The sequence below is a fragment of the Lycium barbarum genome, chromosome 11 (assembly GCF_019175385.1).
Source record: "Lycium barbarum isolate Lr01 chromosome 11, ASM1917538v2, whole genome shotgun sequence".
Lineage (NCBI taxonomy): Eukaryota > Viridiplantae > Streptophyta > Magnoliopsida > Solanales > Solanaceae > Lycium > Lycium barbarum.
This window is the reverse complement of record NC_083347.1, coordinates 122,010,872-122,028,506: the sequence shown is the minus strand read 5'-3', so window position 1 is coordinate 122,028,506 and position 17,635 is coordinate 122,010,872. Positions and strand designations below refer to the sequence as shown.

Genomic DNA, 17,635 nt, shown 5'->3' with positions numbered 1-17,635 from the left:
GTCTTCTGTCAATGCAAAGCATACTCTAAGTGTAAGAGATCAGTCTCCTGTTGGTTCATTTATTAACCAGAGTCCAATGGATTAGGATACCAGTCTCATCTGATCTCCAGATCCTCCATGTGTTAAAGTAAATTGGAAATAATTAATTATGTTTCTCCCCTCTCTTACTTGTGTTAATCTGTGTGGGTGAACTTGGGAGTCCACAGTTGACCCTGTCCCTTTTCCTTATGTGAAAATTAAATCTGTTTTGTTTGAATTTGCATGAGGAATTGCAGGTGATAGTAGGTCCCCTCTAAAACTGAAATATTTTCTTCCTTTGACACTTTGCATGAAACAGATCCAAAATACATTGAATAAGACCATATGTGATGACATTTCCTGTATCCTTCTGGTTTACCCATACCTGTGATTTGAGTATTTGTCCTTGCCTAAATTAAACAGGAATCTTATATGCCTTTATACTATCATTGCTAGTCTATAGTTTGCCTTCTTTGTGAAACCAGTATTCCCCATGCCTATTCACATGCTAATTCAATTCCCTTATATCATTTGCATATCCTCTAGTCTCTCTCAAATCTCTAAGGGGTTTGAATCTTGTCTATGGGGATAGTTGTTGATGTGGTAACAGTGTTTAGAAATTCACTTCTCTGGATAGATGGTAAGTATGTGATTACAGTGGCAATGTTTGGTCTGAGTTTTGTGTGAATGTTCATTTTCCTGAAACTAAAACTGGAACTGTTTAACTGGTGCTTTCTAAATCAATGTGTATGAATCATTAAGTGATGCAACTTATGAACTAATAATATTACTAATAAGAAGTTTAGGTGTTGTTCCACCATATTGTGATTGTTGCTTTGCCTGAAACTCAAATTGTGGATCTTTTTTTGATAAACATGATTTAGTCCAGATCCATTCTATTGTGACCCTCATGTAAGCTAACATACTTACTACCTTCATATCATTCCTGAACATGGTCCTGCCTATATCTAATATATGCAAAGATTCCAAAAGATGATTCTGAATTTATCCTGACCATTTGTCGCTTTGCCATTAACTTCTTGTTGTTATATGCATAGCTGTGATTCTGCTCAGTTCTGCTGAGATTGTTGGCCCTTTGCGACTTGAAATTATCAAATCTATTAATGCCCATCTTAAGTATATATGTCCTAGACTAATTCTTTGAAATACCTGCCTAAATAACATGTTTGCTAGACTATACGTTGAATTATATTATGAATGTTTGGACTGGACTATCTATCACTGCCTGCTATCTTCCTATTTATGACATAAAATGCTGTGAGTTCTGTTTGTTTGCCTATGTAAGTAGCGAAACTGAGATATAAACTGGCAGTTGTCCTTACGTTGATTAAAACACACGATGTGCAGCTGTTTGAGTTTCTGTCCATGTTTGAGGATTGCCTATTTGTATGTGTGTGGTGGCTAATCTGTGTAGGCATGGGTTATCCTTAAGTATATGCGATATATACATAATTTATGAAGTTGTTTGAATTCATATTTTTTATGTTTAACCCATTGATCGTATACTAATCCTTCTTTCATTCTTTCCGCATGAACCTCGCATACGAGTCCGGAGGACTCGTTCTACTCCGCATTCGGTTTGGGCTAAGGCCCGACGTAAATATCCTCTCCGTGTTAGCCCAACAGCAGTTAAAAAAAAAAGGGGAGGCTGCTGGGCTGAAGCCCAGCAGTGACCCAGAGCAGCAGCAGCAGCAGCAGCGGCCCAGCGGAAATAGGGCTGCTGGGCCGATGCCCAACAGTGAACAAGGCCCAACAGCCTCAAAATGGCTGGGCCTATTTGATTCATTCTTTTTATTGTCATTATCGTTCGATTGTGTATTATGTGACCAACGTTTTATTTTATCCTTGCTGATTTAGATAAACTTTAAACGAATTAGCGGATTGATCTTAGCTATGGGTAGTTAACTTAAGAAAGAACTAACAATTAATTTCACAAACCATTTCCTTCTCTTTACGTTTTTTTTATTTAAAATGATCAATTTGCAAAATAAATGACATGGCCATATATATGTTCTAAATTAAAGGATTCACATATTCTTATCTTGAGAATTTCGAAACATCATTAACACGCAAACAGAAATTAAAGAACATTTTGAACTTCCAAAACGCAAAAGTCAATCAATACATCATCGTTTAGTTTGTTTTAACGCAAATTCGCGTTTTCTTTTGCTTACACATTTCATGCGAATTTTATTTTAAATAGCATCATTATTTAAAAATCTTTGCAATAGTTATAAGTTTATTTTTAAATGTCATTCACATTTTTTTATGCGAATTATTATATTTTCTACAAATTTCATTCTAAATAACACTTTCCATTTAAAGCTTAATAATATTTATAAATTTTATGGCATTCGAAGTCTCCCTTTATACAAATTATATTCTTTCCTATAGGTTTTATTAGTATTTTATTTTAAGAACTTTAACGACATTTATAAACTTTTATTTCAAATAGCATTCTAAAATCCCTTCTTGTGCAAATTACTAGTTCCATTTTAAACAACCTTATTATTTGAAGTCCTTTTTATAAGATGACATAAATTGTTATATTCTACAAGTCTCATCTGCACAAGCTATTTTTTCTTAAAATTTAAATACTATATCCAACATTGAATGATTAACCTAAGTTTAGCCGGATAACCGTGTTTAACGGATTCTAAAGGATGCCTAACCCCTTCCCTTTAGGATGATATAGAACCCTTACCTAGAATCACACTGGTTAAGCAGACCATTAACAAAGGTTTAGTTTTAACTTTATCTTAGTTAATAATTAGGTGTCCTAATTCACTGTAAAAATCAATTAGGTGGCGACTCTTTAAAAAAAAGCAACAAAGAATCTCCAATATGTTGTACTCCGCTCTAACCCAGGTTAAAATGGGGTGTGACAAGTATTTCCACCTTTCAATACCTTAAACAATATGGAATGATCATAAAACTTACCTTAGATAGTGTGGGAATGAGCCTTGAGTGGAAATACTTCACTTGAGCCAAAACCCTAGTTCACTTCCAATGGGATTTCTTGACTTGGATGAACTCTAATGAGTTTCTTACACTTGATTTTCTTGATTTGATGAAGTTGATCCTTACTCTCTCTTCGATTCTTGTAGGTGAAGTGTGGAGAAATGTTCTAGAGAGTTCTAGAGAGAAGGGGAGTGAAGGGGAAATGAAATGAAATGAACTTGATCCCCTTATTAATAATACACAATCTGCCCCGTCTTGTTTCTACGGACCAACATACGGTCCGTATAAATTATACTGACCGTATGTCTGGCCGTATATTTGGTCCAGTGAATGCTGCCAATCTGGGCTAAATATACGGCCTAACATACGGCCAGTATAATTTATACGGCCAGTATGTTGGGCCGTATAATGCCCAGCTATTCTGATTTCGTTCTCGTCGACTCGTTTGATCTCCAATCCTTATGGAACCTTCTTAACACTTGTTTAACACCTCATTAACAATATAAGGGACATTATAGATCTTATCCAAAACATTATTAAGTCATCATTAATTCGTTACTCATAAATCCTTTCCGATACATAACGTATGCCTAGCCTTTCTTGGCAAACTTTCTTCTATTACCTTGAATGCCTTCGAAATCTCAATTAGGATCATCAAATGTTATTTCTTACTTATCGAAACATCGTATACTTTGTGCCCTTTGTTAGTCTATTCACTGTGCATCAACGGGAAATTTTTCGAGGTATAACACTTAACTTATTCATGCTAAAGTCCAGCAGATAGGCCAAAACTTTGAATGCTTATTAACTATAGTCTATAGGTACAACACTGTTGCTCAAAGAAAATCCCTATGGGATGATATGGCTGTCCTAGCTCAGAATGCTAACATACCTTGGCTAGTCTCTGGGGATTTTAATGCAATGTTATACCCTCAAGATAAGCTATTTGGTAATCTCTTAACTGTTGGTGATATTAAGGACTTTTTGCTGATTGTATCCGCACTTTACTACTTAATGAACTTGCTTGGAAGGGTGACTACTATACCTAGACAGACAACATGGAATAGATAGGATCTGTAGCAGACTAGATAGGGCCTTTGCTAATGATTTGTGGATGCTGCAATGGGGACATGTATGCACTGAATATGACCTTCTTGCTATATCTGATCACTCCCCTATGTTATTCAAGATTAAAAGATCTAGATGGTCTCCTATGTAGGTTTTTCAATGTATGGGCTGAGCATGAAAGTTTTGCCCCTCTTGTGGAGTCTATTTGGAAGCAGAGGCACGAGGATAGTCCTATGAGATCTATTTGGGCTAAGCTAAAGGGGCTCAAGCCACTGTTTAAAAAATTGAATACAGAAGAATTTAAAGGAGTGAATCAGAAGATGGAAAAGGCTAGATATGAACTTAAGGTGATTCAAGAAACTATATCAGCTTAATATTCTGATCAGTTGCTAGACCAGGAGAAGAGTACTATTATGCAACTTGAGAGATGGTCACTCATTGAAGAGAGTATTGTGAAATAGAAATCCAGGGCGAAATAGATGAAATTAGGGGACTCTAATACCAAGTATTTCACAGCTGTAATGAAGGAAAAAAGCCACAAAAAACTCATTCAAGAAGTCAATGCTATTGATGGTAGAAAGCTTACAGATCCTAGTGATATCAAAGATGAAATTATCAAGTTTCATAAGGGTCTGATGGGTACTGCTGCTATATCACTCCCTGTAGTTAATAGAATGGTAATGTTACAGGGACCTCAACTATCATATGATCAAAAAGTGGCTCTGTGTGCTGAGATAACAGAACAAGACATTAAGGATGGTTTATGGGCTATAGGGGAGGATAAGGCTCCTTGGGTCGATGGGTACAATTCCTGCTTCTTTAAGAAAGCTTGGCCCATCATCAAGAATGATATTATTAAGGCTGACAAAGATTTCTTTCACACTGGCAAGCTATATAAAGCTGTCAACTGCACAGCCATTACTTTGATACCGAAAACTGCTAATCCTACTACCATTAGGGAGTTCAGACCTATTTCTTGCTGTTCGGTTTTATATAAGGTTATATCCAAGATCCTGGCAGTGAGGCTGCAAACTGTTATTCCTACAATCATTTGTGATACTCAAGCTGGTTTTATCCCTGGTAGGAAGATAGCAGACAATGTGATATTGGCTCATGAATTAGTCAAGGGTTACACCAGAAAACATATCTCTCCTAGATGTATGATCAAAGTGGATTTGCAAAAAGCTTATGATTCTGTTGAGTGGGTGTTTCTTGAACAAGTTATGGAGGGTATTGGTTTTCCAACTAAGTTCATCAACTGGATCATGGCTTGTGTTAAAACAGTTAACTATTCAGTAATTGCTAATGGTGAGCCAACAGAGCCATTTGATGCAGCTAAAGATCTTAGACAAAGAGATCTTATTTCTCCTTTCTTGTTTGCAGTGGCCATGAAATACTTAAGTAGGGGATTGAATTTTCTAAAAGAGAGGAAAGAGTTCAAATATCACCCTAAATGTGCTAAACTTGGCATAACTCACCTCAGCTTTGCGGATGATCTGCTATTGTTTGCTAGAGGTGATCGGATATCATTGTCTTGTCTTCAAACCTGATTCCTTCATTTTTCTAATGCCTCTGGACTGCAAGCTAACATGGAGAAAAGTTCAGTCTATTTTAGAGGGTTTCATTGGAGACTAGAGAGGAGATGTTACAACAGTTGGGTTATGGACAAGGAGAGTTGTCTTTCAAACATTTAGGTGTTCCTTTGGCCACCAAGAAACTGTCCACCATCCAGTGGCAACCCCTGATTGATAAAATGGTAGCCAGGATCTCTTCTTGGACAGCTAAGCAGTAGTCATATGCGGGTAGAATACAGCTAGTCCAGTCTGTTCTCTTTGGTATACAAGCTTACTAGTCACAACTCTTCCAGATCCCTTCTAAAGTAATGAAGTTAATTGAAGCTCATTGTAGAAGCTATATCTGGTCTGGCACAAACTCCATAACAAAAAAAGCACTGGTCTCGTGGGATAAACTATGTTCTCCTAAAAGTATTGGTGGGCTAAACTTAATCAACCTGAAAATATGGAATAGAGCTACACTAACTAAGTCCTATTGGGATCTTGCCCACAAGGAGGACAAACTATGGATTAAATGGGTGCATATATACTATATAAAGGGACAGCCAATTGATCAAATTCCTATCCCTACTCAGGCTAGCTAGTTACTGAAGAAGATCTTTGGTGCTAGGAAAACTTTAATGGATACTCAACAGCCTATTGTAATTGACAAGAGATTTATCAGACAAGTATATCTACAGCTGCTTGAACCCACTTTGAGAGTCCCTTGGAAATGCTTAATGTTTAAAACTGATGCTAGATCTAAAGCTGTTGTCACCATGTGGCTTCACCTCCAGGGAAGACTGCTTACAAATGATCGATTGATGAAATGGGGTTTTCAAGTTGATGCCGAGTGTGTGTTTTGTCATGCACCCTTAGAGACCAATGATCATCTATTTGTGTATTGTCTATTCGCTAAAAGCTTATGGGACAGATTGTTGCGATGGCTCCAAAGACAATCCTATTATGCAACCAGTTGGGAACAACATCTAGAGTGGGTAATCAAACAGGCTAAAGGCAGATCCCAAGCTGCTTCTATTTTCAAGCTGGTATATGCTGAAGTAATTCATGCCATTTGGATAGAAAGGAATCAGAGAATTTTTTAGCACAAAGATAGAACAGTGGAGACAATTACAAAGGAAGTGGCTTTTATCTGTAATATCAGAGCTTCAGCTGGTATTAGGAAGGTGGTTCAGAGCCTGCCTTATTGAGTTGAGGTTGAACCTGATGTATTAGTATTATTTGCTTACTACCTGTTGTGAAGGAACTCTATAACCCCCATAAGTGGCGTGTCTAGATCCCTTCACTACATGCAGGTTTAGGAGTCTTATTTGATCTTTTATTTCAAGACAGCTGGATGTGTTTTTCTGGGCTGTGGCTACGTACTGATTACTTTGGTGGTTAATAAAATCATGTTAGTTAAAAAAAAAAAAAAAAAAGATGAAGAAAACTAGAAAATGGCCGCCTTTTATGAAATTAATAAGATAGTGAAAGCATTTCGACAAATAAAAAAAATGGACATATTGTACATCTATGACAGTGTAACAATTGTTCCTAAAATCATAAAAAATAAAAACAAAAACATCAAAGAGAACTAGTTCGACGTGCATGCATAGAGAACTCAAATTCTTTTGGTCCATTCAATTTTTCCCCCTTTTTTAAAGTTTACGTCGACAGCACCAATTTGATAAAAATAAGAAAATTTTATAAAAATAGAATAATCTTATTGGGTTGACTTGTAATTCGTGATACAGCTAATCTTGATTATCTACCTAGACTAAATGGGATACTTGAGTTGTTAACACGTCTTCGTCATGATATTTTTTCCACATTTCTTTTAATAAAATATTTATCATATTATAGTGGCAAAAGGAGTTCTAGAATTGCTTTAGATTCTAATAATTTCTTAACTTTTTATTTACATATATTCTTGATTCCACCACTTGTATGTATGTATTTATATTTACATCTTTTTAGGGTATTAGTAATATAAAACTCAAATATATATTAAATTTTAAATATTCTTGACAAAATTCTGTGATTTCAGCTGATTCAATGGTCATTATTCATTAAGGAAGACATTTTATCACATGCAGAAACCTTTCTAGATTGTTAATTGTAGGATAAAAGATTATAAGTAAAAGTAAAAAAAATCTTCACTTGATTCCCATAATATTTTATTCTACATAGCTTACACAAGCAGTGGCGTCACCCATACGGCAGAAAAATACATAAATGTACAAATATTTGCTTTATTCATCCAATTCAAGAAAATCACAATAATAATGAAATCCTATACAATATAAAAATGACCTTACATTTCAAAACCATCACTTAAATTCCGTATAATGAAAATTCTAAATATTGTTAAGATTTCAATTATATGCAGATCTATATATGTACTTGGTTTTGAAATACTAGGGTTGCATCAATAATTAGCAAAAATAAATTCAATTGAAGTAAAATAATTAAAACAAAAAATTGAATATAATACAACATTTTAAAATAAAATACAAATAACTTCTTACTCGTAAAGTATAAGATAAATATTCGTTATACCCGATATTCACACTAAATTATATTAACTTATTGTGATTAATTGATTAAATGAGATGAAAATATATATTTAATAAATAATAATCATGTGATAGAAATTTATGTATGCAAACACTGACCATGCATCTACTGACTTCATGTAAACATTGATATGAGTACAGTTTTACAGGTCTATTAAATGAAGGTAAAAGTCATAGATGGACCCTGAACTTGTCCTGATTTTTTATTTAGACTCCTCAACTGAAATGTTGATCATCTGAACTCTTGAACATAAGATAAACTGTGTCATTTGAACCCCTCATGCCAGCTGGGCACACGCGTGAAGCTCACTTGTTATGACATGGAAAAATAGACCAATAAAAATAAGTCATGTCATGTTACCTGTTATAAAAAAAATAAGCCATGTCAACAAAAAAAAATAATTTTAACAAAAACTCTATTTTAAAATATATTTAAATAATTAAAAAAATTGAAAAACCCAACCCATCCTCTCTGATAGCTCACTTCACCGCCGCCACTACCGTTGCTGCTCCCGCTGCCGCCGCTTCAAAATCTATTTAAATAATTAAAAAAATGATGTCGTTTTTTCTCGGAGATTTATTTAAATAGATTTTGAAGTGGAGCAGCGGCGGCAGTGGCGCCGGTGAAGTGGGCTATCGGAGAGGATGGATTGGGTTTTTCAATTTTTTTTAATTATTTAAATAGATTTTAAAATAGAGTTTTTGTTAAAATTAATTTTTTATGATTAAAAATTTTAAAAACGAAAGCGGCGGCGGAAGTGGAGGAGGCAGCGGCGGCAACGGCAGCGGTAAAGTGGGCTATCGGAGAGGATGGGTTTGGTTTTTCAATTATTTAAATAGAGTTTTTGTTAAAATTGATTTTTAATGATTAAAAATTTTAAAAAAGGAAGCGGCGGAGGCAGCGGCGGCAGTGTCGGCGATGAAGTGAGATATCAGAGAGGATGGATTGGGTTTTTCAATTTTTTTAAATTATTTAAATAGATTTTTAAATAGAGTTTTTGTTAGTTTTTTCATCAAAAAAATAATAATTAATTTTTAATGATTAAAAATAAAAAAAAATAAAAAAAGAAAAAATTTGGTCTCTCACGCTCTATTTAAAGCAGTGAGCTTCATGCGTGTGCCCAGCTGGCACGAGGGGTTCAAATGACACAGTTTATTTTATGTTCGGGGGTTCAGATAGTTAACGTTTCAGTTGGAGGGTCTAAATGGAAAATCAGGACAAGTTCAGGGGTCCATCTATGACTTTGGCCTTAAATGAATAAAGGGTGTAAATAATAAAAGTAGCCCATAAGAATAGGATTCGTTTAATCCGTAAATTCGAAAATTTAAACTGCACATTTAAAACTCGAGAAATTTTTTAAATTCCAATTGTGTGGGAGTTTTCACTTGTCAAAGTTTCAAATTCTACCACTTTGTACTGAAGTTGTTCCATAGTTTTATAAGATAGGCATCTTTATAGCAATGCTTGTTTCAACTCTGGAATTGCTAGCACACAAATTTAAAGTTTCACTTGTAAAAATCAAAACTCGAGAAAAATATTTTGGAATCTAGTATTTTTTTTCCAGGAGTTTGGACTGCATTTAAATTGTTTTCGTATTAAAAATAATTATTTCTTAATAATATTTCAACCAATTGCTAAATATTGCACAACGACAACAATAACAATAACATACCTAATGTTATTTTACAGATGGAGTATGAGGTAGAGTATAAGAAGATCTTACCGATAGATAACTCTTCTACCGAGTTCATTAATATTTGAGCTCATTAGTTTACTCCCATCTATCTAACTAATCGTTTTAGAAGTAGCGCTTTACTAATCCGACGACTCAAAACAAGGTCGAAATTCATCCCTTCTTTGAAAATTGATTCATTAACGAGTCATCAAGCAAGGACACGTTGCGCGGTAGTAGCCAGTTCAAGGAACTGAAAGTAAGTGTAGTTAAAAAATGAACATTTTAAGTTCATAATTTTTATAATATACTCCCTTTGTTTTAATTTATGTGAACATTTTTGGAATACGAGGGTTAAACTTTATAACTTTGACTTTTAATTTTGACATAGATTTTTCAATTTTGTAAAACCAATTTTCATATATTTAGAAATTACATAAAAAAATACCATAAGTCATGATAATTTATAATTCAAATATTAAAAATAATTTAAGAAAAACGTGGTCAAAGTACTACCTTGTAGAGTCCCCAATATAAATCGGTTCACATTAATTGAAACGGGGAAATAATTTTTATAATATATTAAGGCTTAATGCACATGCAACCCCCTAAACTTGGCCTTTTTTTCCATATTGGCACCTCAACTAAGTGTTGATCCTATTGAACCCCTGAACCCGTTCTCAAGTGTGTCTATCAAACCCTCTAAATCTAATTTTTATTAGAAGCAAAAGTTAAATTGTGATAATGAAGGTGAAGTAATATTTTAGACATGTGGTAAGCTATTCTTTAGGTCATGGATGTGTCGGTTTCTACTGGTTCTGCTCTTCCACTGCCAGCTTAATTAAGAGCTTACTCTTTTTTCCTTCTCAATTGCTGTTAATATTAGCTAAAAGATGGTATAATTAAATTAAAATATATATTAGCATGTTGCTACATTGAAAATAAAATACTCTGTAAATAAGATTATGTTTGATATATACATTTGAAGATGAACTCCGGGATTTAATAGGAACAATATTTAGTTAAGATGCCAAAATAAATAAATAAATAAATAAATAAAAAAGGATAAGTTAAGTGGGTGCATATGCATTAAGACATATATATTAATTACTCAATTTCTTTTGAGTCACCAAAATGCAGCTCAACTTAAAAAGAGCCACCATAATTGACTAAACATCTAAAACGGCAAAAGCGGACGTACCAACGAACAAGTCTTTCTAGGAAGTAAAGTCAAAGTAAACTTTTTTCTTCTCTTTGTCTGTCTTTCATCAATACAATTCTTCATTTTCTATTACAAGGTAATCTTTCTTTTTATTTTTATTTTTATTTTTATTTTTTATAACAAGTAATTTCTTATGTATATTTGATGGTATATTTTTTTTTTGTCTTTGTATTTATGTGTGATATTTGAGCTTTTAATTGAAGTTTTATGATTGTTTTTAACTATTTTGATGTAATGGGTATTTTTATAAGTGATTAACTTTTTCTCATCTTCTTGAACTTTCTGAATATGATTGTATATCTGTTGTATATCTTTTGTAAACTGTGTTTTTCTTTCTCTCTGTTTGCCTTTTCAAAGCTGATTCTTGATTTTCTGTTTCAGGTAATTTTCTAACAAGGAATTTCTTTTGTATATCTGATTGTATATTTTTTGCTTGTCTTTGTATTTATGTGTGATTTTGAGCTTTTAAAATGAAGTTTTATGATTGTTTTTAACTACTTTGATGTAATAGGTATTCGTATAAGTGATTAACTTTTCTCATCTTCTTGAACTTTCTGAATATGACTGTATACCTTTCGTATATGTGTTGTATATCTTTTATGGGTCTTTGTATTTTGTATGTGATTTTGAGCTTTTAATTGAAGTTTTATGATTGTTTCTATTGACTTTGATGTACTAGGTAATCTGTAAAAGTGATTAACTTTTCTTATCTTCTTGAGCTTTCTGAATATGACTGTATATCTGTTGTATATCTTTTATGGGTCTTTGTATTTTGTATGTGATTTGAGCTTTTAATTGAAGTTTTATGATTGTTTCTAATGACTTTGATGTAATAGGTATTCTTATAAGTGATAAACTTTTCTCATCTTCTTGAACTTTCTGATTATGACTGTATATTTTTGGTATATCTTTTATGGGTCTTTGTATTTGTGAGTGATTAAAGCTTTTGCTTGAAGTTTTGTAAGTAATAATGATTTTGATATAATGGGTTTTAATCTGTAAAGTGATTAACTTTTCTCATCTTCTTGCACTTTCTGAATATGACTATATCTTTTATGGGTCTTTGTATTTTATATGTGGTTTGAGCTATTGCTTGAAGCTTTGGAAGTAATAATGAATGTTTTTAACGACTTTGATGTAATTCTTGAAAGGGATTAACTTTTCTCATCTTCTTATGCTTTCTAATTTTGGCTGGAAATGCAGGGGAAATTGGATTTGCAAAATTTGTGAGTTATTGTGTGAAGAAAGGCTGTGTTTTTGGAAGTCAAGTAGATTGCACTTGTTTGAGCACAAATCTTGGTTTTTTTTTAAGACAAGTTATTGAGTATCTGAATGAAACGGGTCCAATTGGAGAAGGGTGGTTTTGGAGGATTCATAGAACTGACCCCAACTAGCTTTTGGATCGAGACATAGTACGTGTTGTTGTTATTGTTGTTCTAGAAAGGCTTTGAGTTTTGAGATTTAGAGTTACCTTTGAGTTGACTTGTTAAAATTTCGGATAATGAAAGAAGTTTTAGGATATTTCTGGTTTTCTTGAGCCGAGAGTCTACTGGAAACAGCCTATCTAACCTCCTCCCAAACGTGGGGGTAAGGTCTGCGTACACCCCATCCTCCTCAAACCCCACTTGTAGGATCACACTAGGTATGTTGTTGTAGGAAAGATTGAGATTTTTGATCTGTCATTGAAGTTTCATTGAGTAATAAGTAAAAAACCGGTGAAGAATCTTGGATTAGTGTGAAGTATGAGCTGGAATTGAATGGAAATGTGATGTTTGGAATGAATTTCTATGATCAGGTCATGTTGCTTTGGTTGAATCTATCGAAAGAAATCAATGTCATAACAATTTCGTATGCTTGCACGCGCATGCTGGAAATTTGATTTGTCAACATCTAGTGGAGTTTCGGATTGTGATTTTAATTTCAAGGGGTTGTGATTTGGACTTGGAATTTACTATGGATGAAGCTCCTTGTAGCGGCAATGCGCTGCCTCCGTTTATTGTGAAGACATATGAAATGGTGGATGATCCCTCCACAGATCCAATAGTCTCTTGGAGTTCAACTAATAAAAGCTTCATTGTTTGGAATCCTCCTGATTTTGCAAGAGATTTGTTGCCTAGATACTTCAAGCACAATAATTTTTCCAGTTTTATCCGGCAGCTAAACACTTACGTAAGAAATTCATTTCACTTGATTTATTTGCATTGGTATCGTTTCTAAATTGAATTTCAATCTTTTAGGGGCGTTTGGTTGCTGGTTAGGAAGTGAATTATTCATGTATTAAAACCAGCATAACTAGTACCATGTTTGGCAGCATTTTAGTTGTTGTGTATAAAATTCAGTAGACCAAGTATGGTTTTTGGTTACCCGTTTACAATCCTGCATAACTAATACATGTATAATTTATGAGGAATTTATATATTATTTTATGCAGGTAAAAGAAGGAATAACTAATCCCTGCATAACTCTAACCAACAACTAAATAACTGGTTAGGAGGTGATTTATTCATTTATTAAATACTGCATAACTTGCACCATGTTTGGTAGCACTTTTTTTTTGCTATGTATAAACTTCAACCCTCCAAATTCAGTGTTTGGTTAGCAATTTAGAATTCCGCATAACTAACCTGCATAACTCTAACCAACAATCAAATGACCCCTTAGTGTTTTTATTCTTATTCTCTATCTTTTGTTCTCTTGTCAAACCAGGGATTCAGGAAAATAGATCCTGAACAATGGGAATTCGCAAACGAGGATTTCCTTAGAGGTCAGCCACATCTTCTGAAGAATATATATAGACGGAAACCTGTTCACAGTCATTCTGCACAGAATATTCAAAACCTGTCATCTGCATTGACCGAATCGGAAAGACAAGGGTATAAGGAAGATATTGAAAAGTTGAAACATGAGAATGAATTGCTTCAATTAGAACTACAAGGACATAAACAAGATCATCAAGGACTTGAAATGCAAATGAAGGTCTTTGCTGAATGTGTCCAACAAACGAAAAACCGACAAAAGAACGTGTTATCTACTTTAGCTCGAACCATAAATAAACCAGGATTAGCTTTGAGTCTCATGCCGCAGCTGGAAATGAATGAAAGAAAGAGAAAGAAAGCGAGTTCTTCTGAAGATTCGACTAGGGAAAATGTGGACCCCACTTATCTTTTGACCGTCACCAAGGAACTGCTAGATCAGTTGGAATCCTCTTTGACCTTTTGGGAGTATATACTGTGTGATATTGATCAAGCTGCAATGAGACGGAGCTATTCATTGGACTTGGATGAATCTATAAGTTGTGCCGACAGCCCTGCTATATCTTACCGACAACTAAATGATGATGTTGGGTCTAAGATTTCAGGTACTGGCGTTAAATGGGCAGAGGTCAAAATGGGCTAAAAAGTGGGTCATAACCCAACCCACCGAATTCTTGCTAAGTTTTAATTTCCTTATTTGTTCTTTTTACAATTTTGGCAGTACCTGATACAACTATTTTTTCCCTTATTATTGTTATACATAATATATATCAAATAAAAAAATGTCTTTTTGAAATATTTTGACAAGGTTTCAATAGATTAATTTGGGCTACAAATCAACCCAAATTTTAGATGGCTGAAATGGATTGGGCTAAAATGGGCTGAGCTAATGAATGGGCGGGTTATTTTTGAACGTGTTGGGTGGATCATGTTTTCATGGGCTAATTTTTCCACCCCTAATTTCAGGTATTGACATGAATTCTGAGCCTACCGGAAACGCTACTCCTGATGTTACTCTACCAGAAGACCGAGTAGCAATTGCTAATAATGTGCCAACAGGAGTAAATGATGTATTCTGGGAACAATTCCTAACTGAGAACCCTGGTTCTACTGATGTAAAGCCGGAAATGGAAGATACGGATAGCAAAATAAGTGAATCGAAGACAGTGGAGCAAGGGAAATTTTGGTGGAACGTGAAGACTGTAAATAGCCTTACAGAACAGTTGGGACATCTTACTCCAGCGGAGAGAACGTAGCGCGGCAGGTTATGTACTATTTTTTATAGTAAATGTTTTTTTGCCTCTGGCTTGTTGTAAATATATAGAAAGTGATTTGTCCGAGTAGATAGAATTTGGGTATATTAAACTCCATTTTTGTTTTTACCTTAATGGACATGACATGATAAAGTGAATGATAGGTGACCTCTTTCTTCTCTTCACATACATTTATAGTAAGTAAATTTGTACATTAAATATTGCCAGGTAATATTCTAGGTATTCCCTTGACATCAGGGTGTTGGGTTGTTTTATGCTTCTTGTAGAAAAACACGACCTGCGTAACTCTGTCTATATTGATTGTTGATATATACATTTAGATATGTATTGTTATTTTACTTGTATGATTTACAATGCGCATGCAATTTTTTTTCTTCGTTTTAGTTAACTTTATTAAATGAGAGAAGAACGTATTCAGGAACGAATACGAATTCATAAAACAATTTAGTTAACTTTAGTTAACTGGAACGAATTCATATGCTGAGCTTATGAATTCTGGCATTTTGGCGATGGCTTGGCATTTAAACTAATTGCTGCGAGGAAATAGTTCAAGGTCAACGTATTCAGTAGCTCACACATTTCTTCGTTAAAATGTTTGTTGACTACACACACCTATATATGTGTAACATTTTCTTCATTAGACAGCCGATAGCAATCAGCATTGATGGAAAGTGTGCACTAATGTTAATCCCTTTCGTCATTCTGGTTGACGATTCTTGTTTCCAGTTTTGCACATTTGACTAGTATATAACTTAGGTCTGAAATAGCCTATGAAACAATGCACAGGAATCTCTTCTATGTCATCAAAGTTGAAAAGTATAGATTTTGTTGATCTAAATAGAATTGTGGTTGCACCATATTGTTGGTCTGGATTTAGGCTCTTATGGTGAGAATTTTAGTGGCTTATGTTACAATTATCTGAAGAGCTGCTTCCGCGAAACTTTAGGTTAAATGCATCTAGTTTGACTTGCTTCTGAGTTCTGAAATAGTTTGAGGATGCTCATGAAACGCTTGACTATATTGCTCTGACTCTCTAAAAATGTTGCCGCGCTCGTTTCCAGTCCTTCAAAAATACATTACTCTTGGAGGATCTGGTATGCACTCGGTGGCATTTTTTGAATAGTTCGAGCAACATAGGCTTCCGATGATGTTTACTTAGGTTCGGTATTTTCTACCAACAGTTTTGCTCTACTACTTATGCTGTTATGATTCACCTTTCAGTGCTCAATATGTTCTTGTGATTTCCCATGATCCATCTATTCTTTTACAGTTGATATGGTACATCTTTATTCTTTGGTTTCTCACATATCATTCGCTTTTTCTTTTATACTTGATATAGTATGTTGTCTACTGATGAGTGCGGTTACTGCCATGTTGCTTGGACTCTTCAAAGATGCCATCGAGTGCGTATCAGATCCTCCCGGATGATCAGACGTGTATGGCAGCATTTTTGGTGAATCCAAGCAGCGTATGTGGCTAGCCGAAATGTGTCATCTAAATAAAAAGGTTTACATTGATTTGCTTGAATACTTTTTCCTTATGTAACATGTTTGATACTTACATTAGCTTATTCTGATCTTGCTGTCAGATTCTTTTTTGTTTTCTGCAAATAACAAAAGTTCCTTGGATTTTATATGTTGTAAATTTTTTATTTTTGTTGCTGTTAGATGCTCAGCCAGTTAACACCTCAGTGCCCGATTGGATTTTATATGTTGTTTAGGGACACAAATTCCTTGTAGTTGATATTATATATTGAAAACCATGACAGTCCAGGTTCTAAATTCCATTAGAGACAAATAGTGTTAGGTGATGTCCTCTCATATACTTTAGACTTGGAGGGCACTTGGTGGATAGAGTTACTAGGTACATGTAGCGGTGAAAGATATAGGGAGTACCCAGTGTCATAATCAAGGTGCGATCAAGTTGACCTGATCACAACACTTGATAAAACTTTTAGGAATCTGCTATGTCAAAATCTTGGGAGTGCCTTTAGATACTAAAATCAACAATATAGTTTGAACTCTTCAAAAGTGTGGCCACACTCATATCGGATGCTCCAAAAATATAACATGTTTGAAGAATTCAAACATTCGATATGCATCTGGTGAATTTTTTTAAAGAATTCGAGCAACATAGGAAATCAGACCAGCTATATTCATTCATCCATTACTTTATCACTTTTTTCTAGTGGAGAAGTTTGTATACCCAAAGACAAATGAATGTGGTACGGCCATGTGTTGGGAGCTGCTAGTCTTCAAAGGTGGGCTCTTCAAACTATTAGGACCCTTTTGGCTACGAGAATCTTTCATTTTTTTTCGAAAAATTATTTTACTTTATTTAGAAATCAATGTTTTGTTACCACCTAAAATTTTATTTTTATTTTTTTTCACTTTCAATTCATTCAAAAAATCATATATTCTTTGCACAAATTATAACCACACAATTTTGTCTTCTAACTCCAATTTTAAAATTCCAAGTAACGTGAAAAATATTTGGTTTTAGTGGCCAAACGCCTA

At 34.2% G+C, this 17,635-nt stretch overlaps 2 protein-coding genes across 6 annotated transcripts; both read left to right on the top strand.

The window, feature by feature from the left end:
* The first annotated feature begins 6,262 nt into the window (after positions 1 to 6,262).
* Positions 6,263 to 6,727, top strand: LOC132620252 (uncharacterized). Its single transcript, XM_060334930.1, has one exon. The coding sequence runs from the start codon at positions 6,263 to 6,265 to the stop codon at positions 6,725 to 6,727; it is 465 nt and encodes a 154-aa protein (XP_060190913.1).
* A 4,278-nt stretch (positions 6,728 to 11,005) lies between these two features.
* On the top strand, positions 11,006 to 16,701 carry LOC132616628 (heat stress transcription factor A-4a-like). Of its 5 annotated transcripts, XM_060331176.1 has the most exons (5): positions 11,012 to 11,168; positions 12,296 to 13,261; positions 13,799 to 14,450; positions 14,812 to 15,109; positions 16,459 to 16,701. In XM_060331176.1, exons 2-4 carry the CDS (start codon positions 13,046 to 13,048, stop codon positions 15,099 to 15,101), a joined length of 1,158 nt encoding a protein of 385 aa, XP_060187159.1. In that variant the 5' UTR covers positions 11,012 to 11,168; positions 12,296 to 13,045; the 3' UTR covers positions 15,102 to 15,109; positions 16,459 to 16,701. The 5 variants fall into 5 exon arrangements, with proteins under 5 accessions (XP_060187158.1, XP_060187159.1, XP_060187155.1 ...); XM_060331175.1 differs by lacking the exon at positions 16,459 to 16,701 and having other exon boundaries at positions 11,006 to 11,105; positions 14,812 to 15,321; XM_060331172.1 differs by lacking the exon at positions 16,459 to 16,701 and having other exon boundaries at positions 14,812 to 15,321.
* Positions 16,702 to 17,635: the final 934 nt, after the last annotated feature.

What these genes read in the sequence shown, in the direction of transcription:
- LOC132620252 (XM_060334930.1), top strand. Translation starts at nt 6,263, where the DNA reads ATGGATACTCAACAGCCTATTGTAATTGACAAGAGATTTATCAGACAA.
- LOC132616628 (XM_060331176.1), top strand. Translation starts at nt 13,046, where the DNA reads ATGGATGAAGCTCCTTGTAGCGGCAATGCGCTGCCTCCGTTTATTGTG. An exon ending in TCCGGCAGCTAAACACTTAC is followed by an intron (nt 13,262 to 13,798) that starts GTAAGAAATTCA and finishes TTGTCAAACCAG; the next exon opens with GGATTCAGGAAAATAGATCC. An exon ending in TGTTGGGTCTAAGATTTCAG is followed by an intron (nt 14,451 to 14,811) that starts GTACTGGCGTTA and finishes CCCTAATTTCAG; the next exon opens with GTATTGACATGAATTCTGAG.